General features: G+C 43.3%; 1 protein-coding gene across 8 annotated transcripts in view; it reads right to left on the bottom strand.

Annotated features, from left to right (window-relative positions):
- The window catches only part of mef2d (myocyte enhancer factor 2d), a 73,613-nt gene that overhangs the window by 43,742 nt on the left and 14,793 nt on the right, over positions 1-15,078 (bottom strand). For all 8 annotated transcript variants that reach the window (XM_008297922.1, XM_008297926.1, XM_008297924.1 and 5 more), the window contains exon 3: positions 10,593-10,796. In XM_008297922.1, the coding sequence (XP_008296144.1) occupies positions 10,593-10,796 (204 nt within the window). The remainder of the gene's footprint in view (positions 1-10,592; positions 10,797-15,078) is intronic.

Raw genomic sequence — 15,078 nt, 5'->3', positions numbered from 1 at the left:
TGGCATCTTTTGTTTAATGTTAATGTTACAATGCAATTTTAAAGCCCTTTGTAAAGTCTGCTCTGGAGGCCGTTACTCACTTATACGTGAGCATGTGTACACCTTATTTGTGCAACTGTGCAAAAGTTTCAGACGATAATCCCAATCACGCAGCCGGAGTCGTCTTCAGCATCAGGAAGAACGAGGAGTCCTGATGATGCGTCTCCTGCAGAGCCCTGACCTCGACATCATCAAGTCAGTGCAGGAGGAGACAGAGGACGGTCGAAATCCACAAAAGAGCCGCGGCCGGTTCTGTGTACAAGTTTACCTCGGAGAGAGGGAGCTGCTTTAAAGGCAAAGGACGCTCGCACTGAGTATTGATTTGTCCTGTACTTTCTACGGAGCTGAAGGCTCGAGGGTCACAGCGTTTCAGGTCGGTCTTAAAGGGAACCTATTGTGGGTTTTTCTTATTTTCTGTCTCTAATATAAAGTTAGAATATCAGAAGTTCATGATAAACACTGTTAAAGTTTAAATAATGGGGTAAATGTATGTCAAACTAACACCTGTGGGCCAAGACGGTTATTTAATGTACTCCAGGATACAAATACCAGCATGTACTGCTGATCAGGGAGATATTATACAATCAATTGACAACAGCTAGATAACATTTTACTTTTCAAATGTGTACTAACAACAGGCATTTTCCACTTCAATGGACATTTTAGTGCATTTTATACATGTATTAGCCGGAGCATATATAGAAAAAATGTATGTGATTGATTGTGGTTGTGATTACAAGAATAAATCTACCAATATGTCACACAATGAGCAATAAGTTAGTGATATATTTACCTGCTGTAAGTTCTTTTTGCTGCAGATCTTTGTGCGGTTTATTATTTTATTACAGACTGGATTTGTGCCATTTCCAATCAAAACAGAGACATTATATTATTTGCTATGCTCTTTTTCAGTTTTGTTTGATATCAGTGTTACGGATCTACTAGTTTGTAAATTAATTGGTGACCACATTTTGGACTGTGAATCAGCAAAGTGACTCCAGAATAAACACAAAGAGCTGGAAATGACATAACAAGCCGCCTTTAGCACAACCGTCCGCTGTTCACATGGACGCAGAAACTGGTTTAACTGCTGTGACCATAAGAAGATCTGTAGAAATAAAAGTAATGGAGAGCAAATCAATCAATCATTACTCCAAAAGTTTATGTGAAGCCAACACGAGGCATCAGACAAATGAAATGGGTATCCTCCAAAGTTACGGCCATTTTCGTATCAGATTCCCACTTTGTGTTGCCATCATTCTGCTGCAGCTCAGCAGAGAAACACTATCTGGAGAAACACAAGGAATCTACTCCTAAGGAGACTGGGACTCTGGAAGATCGCCACTTGAATTAAGTAACTCGTGTTATTTGGAGAAAAAAAAAAAAAGAAGTAGCTTTAGTCTCCCGTTACTTCCAATGGAGGCGTGTTAGGAAGGGATCTGTTAGTGGCCAAAATGAACAAGAGGACTGATTAAATTAAATCAAAACCTCTCTAATTACTCATGAGTAAGAACTAATCTTCAACACATCTTCACTTCACTTGTACTGCCCTGTTTTTTAAGTGTTGTTTATATGCATGTACCCAAAAGCTCTTAGGTGGCAGCCAGAGTCCCTGTCGTCTAGCTCTGGTCAGTGCAAAGCACAACGTAATGTCACCTCCCATTGTGGCATGTCACATACAGAACTGCAGAACCGAGTCTCACGCACAGACACAGACACAAAGAGGCACACAGGCCCCTCCAGTCAGTCATATGGGACATCGTGTCCACGTTCTGAGCACAGTGCCGGCTGCCAGCCTCCTCAGATGTTGTATTATAGATCAGCAGTTGTTTCTCGTGTCGCTAACCTACCAAGCTGCGAGTCGTGGAGAAACCCGTCGCTGCTGCTAAAACACAAACTCGCTGTTGTGAAATTTCCCACAAATGTATTTTTAGGTCACCTGTTGTTTAACCAGAGAAATAAAACAGGAACAAAGATGAGAAGAACGGTATTCTGTCCTGCCAAGTCATGCTTCCTGTCAGTTTTTTTTTCATTAAGATTAGTCACCCTGCCTGTTTCTACTGCGCTCTCTCTCATGTGGAGTTGATGACGAGCTCGTTTGAGGGACAAAAGCAGATTTAATATAAATGTATATAAAACTGACAGTGAATAAAATCCCCCTCTTTGTCCATCTATGACTGGTAAAGGTCTTTTTGAGTACAGCTTTCTGTGAGTAAGAAAAAAACGTCAAGGTCAAATTTACAATCCAAACATTTCACTTCACATGCAACTGCACTCGTACACTTCTTATGGATTTCAGTTGTCAGATTTCGATTGAGTTTAGTAACCCATCACACTCATTACCCTTTCAGCTCCAACTGGTATTATTTATCCATGACATTAATGGCCCTCTGCTCTCGCTGGCTCTCTAGAGGCCTCTGGACGACTTGCTTGCTAACAGAGGAAGCCGGCCGTGCGCGACATCCCTCCTCGGCAACAAGACCGCCTGTCAGCCACAACACTAAACAAAAAGGTGGGGAGGAGGCCGCTTACAAAAACGCGGCGGGCCTGGTTTTTTTTTTTGTTTGCTTTTTAGGGGTAAGTGTTCATCATTCAGCATCCCTACAATGTGGCTTCATCTTGAAGCGAGCCTCCGGTTCAATCAATCAAGGACTTCCAGTAGTTAATATCCTTTTAATGGAGTCTCTGCCCCTTTTCATTTTAGGGCTATTAATCATTTCGTAACAAAGGTCAGGATTTCAGTTCTGAACAGAACACTGTGAATGTGTGGCATCACGAAGTTCACCATAGAAACCGTCCTTCTGTGTTCCCTAACCTTGAAATGCTTCAGAAAAAATGCTTTTATAATAATGGAGAAGAACTTGCAGTGGAACATTTATCTCCCCCTTTTGCTTCATTTTAAGGCGGTAATAAAATATACCTGAACTTGCCTTAGAATTCAAATGTGTAAATGCAGCTGAGGCCAACGAAATCAAACATTTTTTTGGAGTGAGTCTGTTCTGCTAATCTTCACGATCTTTTCTTTTTTTTAATATAAATTAATTCAACTATTTATCTATAAACTCCCTTTTTCCAAAACAGTCTGTCACATAGAAGAACTTCAAATCACTCTAATAGTTGTAATTATAACAGCAGAGTAAAAATCTAACATGCAATGCACCTAAACTCCAGGAAATACAACCAAGAATACAACTTGACATCAGTTCTTATTAGCTGGGCCTGTGTTTATGAAGTCCTGCAACAGAGGAGTGAGTAAGAGCGATCAGCTGGCCAACTGGTGCTGACCAATCATGTACATGTGGACAGGCCTCCCAGTGACCTCGTCTAGTCCAGATTAGGACCTCAGGATATGACAGGTCTTAGCAGGAAGTCCTCAGAGTTCGGATAGCAAAGGAGGATTATCTGAGGAGCGTGTCCTGGGCAACAACAGCATCACCGACCTGAGTGTGTGTGTGCTGAGGGGGGGGAGAAGGGTTCAGGGGAAGAAAGGTGGGTGCACAAACTTCCCCACTTGCCTGCCCTTAGGTTATTTTAAGGTCGTGTAGTGTTTTGTTTGAAGTGCCGAAGCTATTACGGAATCAGTTGCTTACTGGACAAATACTGTCAAGTGCTGTTTTGCGATACGTGAGGCTCCCCTGGCTGCGACCCAGGAGGATCGGGGCGGTGCCCAAAGTCCTTAAGCCCCTGCAGCCGGGCTCGCCGGTGAGATCTGCCTTTCCTTGAGCCGCTTAAAGAGAAAAAAAAAAAGGGCATCCCCCTTCTCCGCCCATCTTGCTTTCTCTCCTCGGCTATTCATCGGCACTCTTTTAGCATTTCGCTCGCTCGTGTTCCCTCTGTCTCTCGCTCTCTTCCTTTCTTTGCCCTGATTGGGATCTGCAGTCAAGCGGATTAACACATTCTGGCAGGAGAGGCAGGCTGCCCACACACGCACACACACTTTCAAGCAGCACGTGCATCTCGGAGCGAGGCTGTGTGTGCATATGCATTGCCTCTCAGCCTTGCACTGAAGTGAAGGAATGTCTAACTCTGTGATGAATACCGAGTCCATGCTCGCTCGCACACACACACACACACCTCAGCGTGAACTTAAGTGCTTCTAAGCATTCAGGGACGCAGCTGCATGGATGTACAGTACATGCAGTGTGACATACACTAAGCACAAGTGTGTATGTATCTGCATGCTGGACTCTGTGTGTGTGTGTGTGTGTGTGTGCCTGCGTGACTATATCCACACTTCATAATTTATACTCAAAAGCACTTGCTTGGAGAGACCCACAGAGGCAGAGCAGCAAATGGGCACATTTTGTGACTATCCAATTATCCCCCCTCTCTCTCCTCTCTCCTTCTTCTTCCTCCTCCTCTCTCTGTCACTTGGTATGTCTCAGCTCTGTCCTCGACCGGCGACGTTACACCAAGTGCCAGGGCAGATAATCTTTAATAATTATTGTATAATTCAGCCATTTAGTCACATCGGCTGTTCTACTCTACTGGGTTTCACTGAGAGCCCCGGCGCTGTACGTCTTGTGTTTTTGTTCCATGCGACCGGTCTCAGTCGTGGCCTCCGAACGGCCCAATGTGCTTCCATGTGACCCGAGCAAATAACAGAGAGGAAGACAGAGAAACCTTACAAAGTAGTAAAAAAAAAAAAACTAGACTGCTGCTTCAGCGACAAGCACTAGAAAACAAAAAAAAACTGTCGAATGATAAAGCAGTTTCCAAAAGAGACGAGTAATTATCATCATTAAATCCAAAATAAAGGACTGGTCTGGAATAATAAGTGGTTCGTGGAGCAGATTACAGCTGGTTTCAGTGAAAAGTTTGACAAAAACATGGAATTAAGAAATACAGATAGTTTTAACTCTTAGTTTTAAGCGACCGTTCATGAAGCTCGTCACCCGATGCTCGTGTGTTGACGGTAAAAGTCTTCCAGTGAAGCGAAACCATTTCAAAGCTTTTAATGTGAAACTGAAGCTAAGCAGGAAATATCCAGAGAGACTTTTGTTTTCAGCTGAGGTGAATAAAAGTAGTACATGTTCTACTTTTGTACAACACTTCTCTGGTGTGCTATTAAAGGATAGGTCTGGTGATGTTCTCTTGCTTTTCTTACTGTCCACAAATCCCATGTGCGGAGCCAAACCGACGCTGCGCGGATCCTACTAACAAGTATTATGTGGGCATCAAAAGCCTGATATATTTTATCCTCTGTGCCATACAGCTCCATTGTTGTCCAAAAACTATTTATAACACATCAGTCAGCCATACAGTTGCGCTCCTTTATTTCCATGAGCGCTGACGTACTGTACAACAGTTTATTTTGACTCCGTCCCACGTACAGTAGACAGTCTTCACGAAAGCACCAAATGCTGTGGAAAATAGTCCCCCCAACAAGTGTACTACTTCCTCCTGGCTTCAACTGTGGCTGTCCAAGGCAGCTCTGGCCATTTAACATTCACTCTCTCATTACATCTATCTTCAACAATTCACATATTTTTACAATTCATAGTCCTAATAATTCACACAATGGGTAAAACACATTTTCTCTCGCACCGATCGGTTTAATAACTCTCGACTAATTGCAGCTTTAGAGTCTAATAGAACGTCACAGATGGCCCGGACGAATGGATGTCAAGGTAGGAAGAGAAATGGGTCAGAAACCGACACGTAGACCTCATTTTGTTTCATAACTGAATGTAAATCGGTCCGATATTCGGCTTAAACGTCTACGAGTCGATTTACATTAACGCTAGCTGGTGTGGTCCGAGCAGATCAAAGCGGCTCAAATTGCAGCGCGGCTACACAAGCCGGTTTGATCATCTCCTGGCTATAACATCATTAATGTATGTGTGTGTTTTATTACTGTAGAATGCAAACGAATTCCCTGTGCGTGTATTTATTACAAAGACTGGTACCGCCGCATATTAATCCATTCATATGAATTATTTGCTCTTCCTGTAATGGCAGCCTAATGCTGGAACTCGTGTATTTGACGGTGATTCACAGAAGAGCGCTTGTGGAAAAGGTTTCGTTGTCATCAGCTGGTCAGTTTTCACACTGGGAGATTGTCCACATTACAAAACCCAGTTTAACCCCTACTGCTACTGAGAGATGTTTTTTTTAAAGAAAAAAATATACATGTAAAGTGTTTTTAAAAACTCTCGAGCTGAGAGCCACAGACAGGGCAGGAAAGTCCTTGAGACTCACTAATAGATTGTTAGTTTTGGTGTTTTTCAGGGATTTGCAGATGGGAAGTCTTTAAACCGACACAGACAGATCTAGATATCGTACTCCACAATATTTATGTGACGACTATATTTACAGATTTTACACTCAAAACAAGGCTCATTAAATTTAACCCACACTTTTGATTATTGTTTTTTTTTTTTTAGCATTTTGTGTCGTTATTTTTACTGAAATGTTGCTTTTGATGACTTCTTTTTTTTCTTCTTCTTCTTCTTTGCAGTTGTAGTGATTCATGACGCTACCGCAAAATAACAAGGATTAATGGAAAACGGCGTGGGCGGATGACACTAACACCCGCTTAACAAGGAGGTGTGCGCTGCAGCACATCTGGCAAAGGGGACAGCTGAGGACAAATGTTGGAGAATGTTGCTAAATGCCTCCTGGCCTACAGAGAGAGAGATAGAGAGAGAGAGAGGACGAGCGATGAGAAAGGAGGGTGGGAGGGCAGCATAAAGGCCGGTATAGGAGTGAAGCCTCCATGTAGGACACACACACACACACACACACACACACACACACACACACACACACACACAACCGAGAGGCTCACCAAGCTTGAATATTGTATGAGGCGTTCTCATGGGCCACTGCAGAGCGTGCAAACAGAGAGGGAGAGGTGGACTTATGCACACACACACACACACACACATACACGTATACACACACACACACACACACACACACACACACTAATGAACACACGTTAAGAGAGGGAAAGAGACAGAGCGACACACTTGAAAACACAAACACATGTACGCACACAAACAGAGCCAGTGGAGCTTGAGCTGATGTGGCCCGGAGCAGCCCAACGCCCTGCCGCCACACACACACACACACACTCACACACTCGCACACACACTCGCACACACACACACTTGCATACACTTAAGAGCCATCTGCAGCTGGAGATACAGCCTACAGAAAGGCTTTACTGCTGACACTCTGAGACAGACAGAAAGAGAAGGACAGGAAAGAAGTGGGGGGAAGAAAAAATAAAAAAATTGTCGTGACCGAGTGAATCGGGAGATTAGGAGGGAAGAGAAGCCAGGAAGTGAAAGGAAGAGAGAGAGAAAGTGACAGACGACAGCGAGGTGGAGGGGAAAAAAAATATGGCCCCCAAACTCTGCTACCTCAGTCTTACCTCCGGCCCACTCAAAGACAAAACTGCTTCACCGACACTTTCACTGAGATTCCAGCAATTACTGGACTTAAGCCCTTATTGGATGAAATTCCCCTAAGATGCATTCTGCTTTGGCCGCAACGACCTCCTGCCTCTTTTCAACCAAATAATAACCAATAATAACCGTGCAACTAAACTTAGCAATTTCAGGAACACACTCACTGCGGGTCCCCTTTAGCACATTCAATTAGCTGAATCTGTTTACGCCGTTTTAGCCGTAATGTGGCTACAGACTGTGTAAGCCTGTGAGTCGGTTAGCCTTGGAAGTGTTATTCTGGCCGCGATTTAACCTTTCTATGATGAGAAGTAAACAAATTCCTCTACAGGAAAATGAGGAGCGCAGCTCCTGGGTCTGAATGTGGGATTTACGTCTGCTTTATTTGAAGGTTTCTCATATGAAGACTCTCTAGTACTCAGGAGGAAAGTGTCCCAGCAGCACCAGTCTGAGGGAGGAGGGATCTTCAAAAAGTCCTTTTGTAAACTGCTCAGTGTGTTACGATTAGGGTAGAGTAAGGGGTCAGAGTGAGGAGGTCAATACGGCACAAAACCAAGAGCTGGGTCTTTTTAGAAGCCGGGAACTAAATTTAGAATAACGGTTCCTGCTGATGACTTCTTCCTTGGTTCCTGCAGTGGAAAATGGCTATCAGCTGTATGTGAAACACTTCCAGCGCACAACTGTAACTAGTGATTGATTTAGATGTTTGTGGAAAGCTTCATAGGACTTGGAAAAGAATGATGCCTTAAAGCAAGAGTTAGAGGTCATATGAGCATCCCTTGGGTTCATGAGATGAATCAAACAATGTTTGTAGCCTCTGGGTTTCTTCCAATAACGTATTTGATAAAACAGCCTGAGAGGGGGGAAATAAAACTCATCATCTGCTGTCAAAGTTCATCACTCCTGGGACACGGCTAGGTAACGCTTACTTCATAAGTGCTGTGATTCAAAAGGTAGTGGAGAAGCAAAGGTTGCAACTAATATTTATTTCTGTAGAATTATGCTTTTTTTTTTTTCCGACGGTTGTCATTCAGCAGTTTACCAGCAGCAGCTGAAAAGCAGTGATTCGGAATCACTCCCACTCAATTATTTATTTTCCTTCTCTTGGTTGCCAACACAAGATTTCATTCCAGAACTATTGGGCCAATTTGACCAAATTTCTGTTTGGAAAATTGGAGCGAATTTCAAATTGGGGGATTTGAAGTTTTAATCAGATCAGATCACGTCAGTACCCAACTTTAACGGCTTAAACCTATTTAAAAGTTGGCCATGTCATTGTTAGACAGCGTTTTTTTTGGTGGAGTACGTCTTTAGAACGAGCAGCAAACATGACAGTAAAACACACGGTGACTTCATGATGACAGTGTTGGAGGCTGACCGATCACTAACCTGCTGCAATATGTGTAAAAAAACAACCGAGGAAAATATTCAAAGCCAAGCGAGATCCAGCTTTAAGTCAACGCTCCATATGAGGCATAAGTGCTATACTGCAGTGTACACGGCTCGCTGAATCATACCTAACCATCTCGTGTTCAATTCATGAGAGGGCCATTATGTATAAAAGGGTCAGCAAGGCATGTGAATGTGCTCCGTGTTCGCCTGACAAGCTCCAGCGGAGCTTTTTTCCCACAGGGATGAAAGACGTTAGGAAACAAATGGATTCCTATTACAAAAACATAAAAACCGAGCATAATGATTTCCCTCACACCTTCTCCCCTATAACCTCATCTCTGACCTCTCCGTGCGTCAATATGCAAATGAGCAAACGTTATTTTTCGTCTCCACTTGACAGGTTCTCCCTCCGCTTGGTGGCCATTTTGTACCGAGGTGGTTTCCAATTGGTTCCAGGCGCTGTCCTTTGGCTTGTTGCTGTTATTGTTGTTGGATAGGTTCTCTGGGTAACAATACGGCCAATGCCAGAGGGGTAAGAGGGGGCGAGGGGAGGAGGAGAGGGGAGGCCCAGCTGTCCCTACCTCACTGTAAGCTCGCTGGCACCGAGCCAGAACACAGCCTTAAACAGAACTGTGATGGACCGGACTCAACGGTTCGAAACTGGACTGGCCTAAGGCAACGCGGACTAAACTGGACTGGGATAAAATACACAGGACTGCAGGGATTCATGGGAAACAAAGTGGATTAAATGAGAGGAACCTATTTGTATAATTTAATAAGTTATACTACACATATTAGCAATAGAAAAATCAATACTAGAAAAAAAAACACTACAGAAAATATATTGATCATCTTCCAGTACCATGTGCAGCCGTCTGTATTTTCTCATTTGCTAATTAACAGGAACTCTCGAGCGTGTTCATCAAATCATTTACTTCCACAGTCGAGAGGTGGTTAAGACTGAAAGCGTGGTGCGATAGCTAGCATGGGTCTGTCTACACATAACCTCAATCACACCACAGTTTCCTATTTTGGCTTTCACACAGATGAAAACAAACAAGATATCAGAATCATTTAGTGAGCTTAGGAAACACTGAGAAGTAAGAAATTTAAAACTCACATTAGCTGTCTGCCCACCTGCTTCCAGTGTTTATGCTAAGCTAAGCTAATCGCGTCTGGCTCGAACCCCATAGTCAGCAAACAGCCATGAAAGTGATATCAATCTTGTATTTCTCAAAATAGTCTTTTAATTTTAAATTAAATGAACTGCAAACTATGCTAATCTGTGTCAAAATCCTGGCTTTAAGGATCAACTTCAGACCATTCTGGACCAAAGGCAGAAAAAAACTGTTAACAGACTCGACTGCAACGAACTAGACTGGACTTAATAAACTGCACAAGGCTTAATTGAGTCTGAATCTGAGTCTGGAGTGGGTTGGATTAGATTAGTTAAGATTAAATCGTAATCATCCCACGAGGGGGGAAAAAAAACTAAATACTGGTAGGATGCATCAACAACGGGCTCGCCAACATTCATAAATACAAAATGACGATGCATCTATGAATGGAAATGTTTAAAGATGTATAGACATCGATGGGGAGTCGGAGAGGTGGACTGTTTGATGCGAGAACTTTGCCGGGGTGCAATCGGCATCACTGTGTTATGAACCTTCTGAGGAGTGTAAACATAAGAGCTGTTTCCCGCTGCTACACCCGCTGCCCTTCCCTCCCGTCTCCACGCGTTACCTCAATGATGTCGGCATTAGTCCGGCTCTCGTGGGGCTCATTGTACTCGGTGTACTTGAGCAGGACCTTGTCCATGTCGGTGCTGGCGTACTGGAACAGCTTGTTGGAGTGGTTGAAGATGATGAGAGCGATCTCGCAGTCGCACAGCACGCTCAGCTCGTACGCCTTCTTCATCAAACCGAACTTCCGCTTGGTGAAAGTCACCTGTGGAGCGAGAAAAGGAGGCGAGCGGGGAAGGAGAGAGGGGAGAAAAAAAAGAGATTTAATAACATGCTGGTACATCTTTAATTTATGACAAACAAATTAAAAAAATGCTAGTTTTCAAAAGCTAGAAGTTCGGTAGATGTAATTTTCCAATGGAGCAATATTCTTTTAAAAAAAACACTGAAGTGAAAACAAGGGCATTATCTCAGTCTTCTGACATTTCTTGTTTTAGGAAAAATATGTCTTTATGGCACCGCTTCCCCTGAATGTTTGATGATGTGGGCCCCAGAGCCAGGCCAGGCCTCTGGCGACATGCCAGGGATTATGGATGAGCTGTTTTCATTTTCAAGGGGCCAAAAATTTCTCTCAGGACTGCTGAGTTCAACATTCACAAATGAAAAATGTCCACATCTACAAGTGGCAAACATTTACAAAAATTACAGACTGATAACCATCTTTCTTTCCCTCCAAATTCAACCTAAATCGCATTAGGGCAACCCAAAATAAAAAGCCACTTTAAGCAGACATTAAGCCTTTCCACAAAAACGTCTGGCTGACTTTCAGCAGCGAAGAAGCCAACTTTCTCTACAGCAGATCTCAGCTGTACCGTAGTTTACTCTGCTCTTGCTCTCAGATGATACCAGAACATTCATTATTTATTCACTATACATACTAAAAACAATTAGATTAAGGCCCTCATGCAACTAACTCAATCAGCTTTAGCTCCTGATATATTCCATGAAGGATGCTGCGTCGACATGAGTGTTCAGATCGTGACATTCGCGGCTCAGAGACTCTTGTGAGTGTGAAATAAATGAAAGCAAATGATAACTAAATACTGTAAAAAGCCTTGAAACAGTCAATACTAAACAAATATTTAAAAAATAAGCAAATAGAAGTGTCGTCTCGCACAACAAACTTTAGATGTGTAGCAAACTGTTTAAAGAAATGCTCATTTTGACATTGATGTTTTTTGAATATAAATAAAATTTGCATAATATACAAAGTTTAATCAATGTAAGGAGCAGTTTAAACTCTTGGGCGACGTGTTGATACTTGCTGACACTAAAACCGACACCACTTGTTTGGTTTCTCTGTGCAACAGTACAAACGACAAGTTGCACTTCTACAGTAAGTTATCTGACCTCACTGTGACTCAATCTGAGTCTTGGCAGCAAAGTAAAAAAAAAAAACACTTTTATTTTTTTTTTTTTAAATGTTCAGCTATTCCCCACTGGCTCATATCATCCTGGACTTTCAAACCGGCTTATTCTCGGTTAAACTGAAACAATCATTTTGCATTTCATAATCGTCGTTTCATAGTTGTGCGTGGCGAGGCTCGTGGTTCGGCTGTTTGAGACAAAGCAAGATCGATTGCATGAAAACGCTGCGAGTTAAACATGCGAGATAGAGACATTTTTAGGAAAAAAGACTTCTAGACAGAGTGTCTAAACACGCTCTCTTTTCAAGTGCTCGGTTTGTATTTTGCGCACACACTGGCTTTCGCTTCCCCTCCACACACTCCTCTGCCTCCCGTCACATTCACTCTCTCCGTCGTTTTCACACTCTGTTATGCTCTTTTTCATGCTCTCTTTCTATGTCACACACTCTCTCCGCCGCTCTCTTTTCCACACTCTCCTTCTGTCACACGTTATTTCTCTCTTTCCCTCGCACACACACATCACACACACACACACACACACACACACACTTGTACAAGCCCCCTCAGTTGTGAACAAGCAGAACAGAACTGGGAGTGTAGCTGAAGCACAGGGTCCCTTGTTGTCTGCTGGTTGGCTTTAGAAGCGCTTCCCTGATATAACCAACTGGTATTTACAATCCAGGGAGATTTGGCTTTGTTTGGATTAAACACACAGGATTGCACAAACACAAACACACACAGGGAGAGAAAAGATTAGCGGAAGAAAGAGAAGAAAAGGCTTCAGGTACCGCTACAATATCCGGTGTTTGATATGGGAGAAATGGAAATAAAAGCAAATGTGTACACAGATGTGTGAAAGAGGGCTGGGAGGTTTCGAGCGTGCTGCACTTCGGGACACGCCCACGGGTGACGTCAACGCATTTTCCATCAGATGCGAAAGCCAAAAACCTCGCTGTGGCGTCACTGATTGGAGTCGAGTCTTCTGAACTAGATTATGTGATCCTAAACCTATTTACTTTGAGTCTACATTTCACTTAAACCATGCAGACATGTTTGTTTTGTACACTTGGAGGTCAGATTAACTTGTTCGAGGGCACGTCTGTCAAGCTGGGGTGCAGATTTGGATTAAGCATTGAGGGGAAACATGACGAAGGGCCATCCTCCCTCATGAAAACAAAAAACTAAGCCTCAAACACTTGATAACTAGAGAATTTATATGTACCAATTTATGCCTTTTTTTTTTTTTAAGTAAAAGAAAACCCCAAATTGTGGCACAGTGAATAAACGTCCTAATAAAAGTCCTGTAGATAGGTGCAACAGACTTAAAATCAAGAACTTATTGAGCACGCTGAGAAAGTTGAGAAAGAGTTTAAAGACTGCTGAGGTCTTTTCTATTTATGGCAATTACACTGTACCTTAATTATACTGTCAGCAAATGAATGTATTAATGATCCACTGACACTGCTTGTGGGGTTTACCTGCACCGATACTGACTGCGTTTCTCTGGCTGCAGGCTGCTCTGCAGGCAAAAAAAACAGTTTTGAACTCGACTGTAATTGAAATGAATTGAATACGGAAGGAAAGAAAGACGAAGAACAGACGGAGAGGTAGAGATAAGATAGAGACATTGAGGATGAAAGCGAGAAAAGCAGCCATGTGAGACCTTCAATCTCTCCATCTTTCTCTCCCGCCATCACCCCATCTCTCCCGTCGCTCGCTGCTTTCTGCTTCGGCATGCTTAAGCCTCGCTCATCCCTCCTTCTCTCTCTCTCTCCTCTCTCTTCTCTTATTTTCTCGCCCTCGTTTTCTCTTCCTCTCTTCTCTCTCGCTTTTTTTTTTTTTCCACATCCTCCCTCCCTCCCTCCCCCTCCCTCCTTTCGCGCTCGCTCACTCATTGCTTCCTGCTGCCACAAATCAAATTATATCGGGGTCGTATCCATGGGCAACCGACTCCCCTCCTCTCCCCTCCCGCCCCCCATTTCCCACCTCATCACACACTGCTACCATCATCTTACCTCCCTCACCCCCCCCCCACCTCCCCTCCACCTCCCCATCTTTATCTCGCTGCCTATCTACATGTCTCCCTCTCCCCTCCCTCCTCTTCCACTCGCTCTCTCACACACAGAAGGAGCAGATAAATTATGTGGCGACGTTGGAAAGGGAGGAAATTACGGCCGTGCGGGATGACAAGACTGGTTGGTGATGAAGAGACAAGCCACTGCAAACAACAAACAACTGCTCTCCCAACAAATTATAAGGTCATATAGCAGCGCCGAAAACAAACCAAATTAGTCCAAAAACATCCCAGCAAAAAAAAAAAACACTGTTTTTTTTCTTTCTTCTCCTTTTCTTAGAAAAAAGTAGACAGCGGGGTAGCGACTTCGGATTTGAGCTTCAATCCCGGTGTTTACCACGAAGGATAAACAAGCTGGAGGTAATTGACATTAAGAGCAGAATTGCCAGGTAACCAATGGCAACTGAAGAATAAGACATCCTCAGTGAGGAGAGGAAGAAAGAAAGAAAGAAAGAAAGGGGGCGAGTGGTTTCATCTGAGTGTGTGTGTGTGTGTGGCTTGGCGAGGTTGTGGTTGTGTGGCAGATGGATGAGGAAACCACCACTGACAACCGCAACCTCCTCTCGCTGTTTCCTGTAGCCAAAAACCTCTCTTTCATTTGCTAGCTTACAGTCTCGCTCACACAATCAGGTCTGAGCAGCTAAAGCAAGATAGTGAGTAATCCCACACTGCTACTGGGATCGTTTCAAGTATTGATTGTGAAGATGCCGTTTTAGAAGTCCTCTCCGTATCGTCTTGATTTTTCTTTGCAATGTGACATGGCTAAATTTGTGTTGTGTGGATGTCCAAAGCGAGAGGCAGTTTATTTTTTTTCCCCCCCTAGCTGTAAATTGCCATTTTGACATTTTCGTCTAATGATGTGTTCAACACAGGGGGGGCATGAGGTGGGAGACACTATTTCCGTCGCTTTCAGAAGTAAAACTCAGTATTTTCTAAGGGCTGGATGGCCATGAAAACTCTCCTGGTGGAGTTATCAGTACAGAAAATGAACAAACAGTGACAGAAAACATATGGCTCTTTGATAAAAAAAAAGTCAAAGGTTTAAG

The sequence above is a fragment of the Stegastes partitus genome, unplaced genomic scaffold, assembly GCF_000690725.1.
Source record: "Stegastes partitus isolate 25-593 unplaced genomic scaffold, Stegastes_partitus-1.0.2 Scaffold1259, whole genome shotgun sequence".
Classification (NCBI taxonomy): Eukaryota; Metazoa; Chordata; class Actinopteri; family Pomacentridae; genus Stegastes; species Stegastes partitus.
The sequence above is the reverse complement of the archived record's forward strand: the minus strand, read 5'-3'. Positions and strand labels throughout refer to the sequence as shown.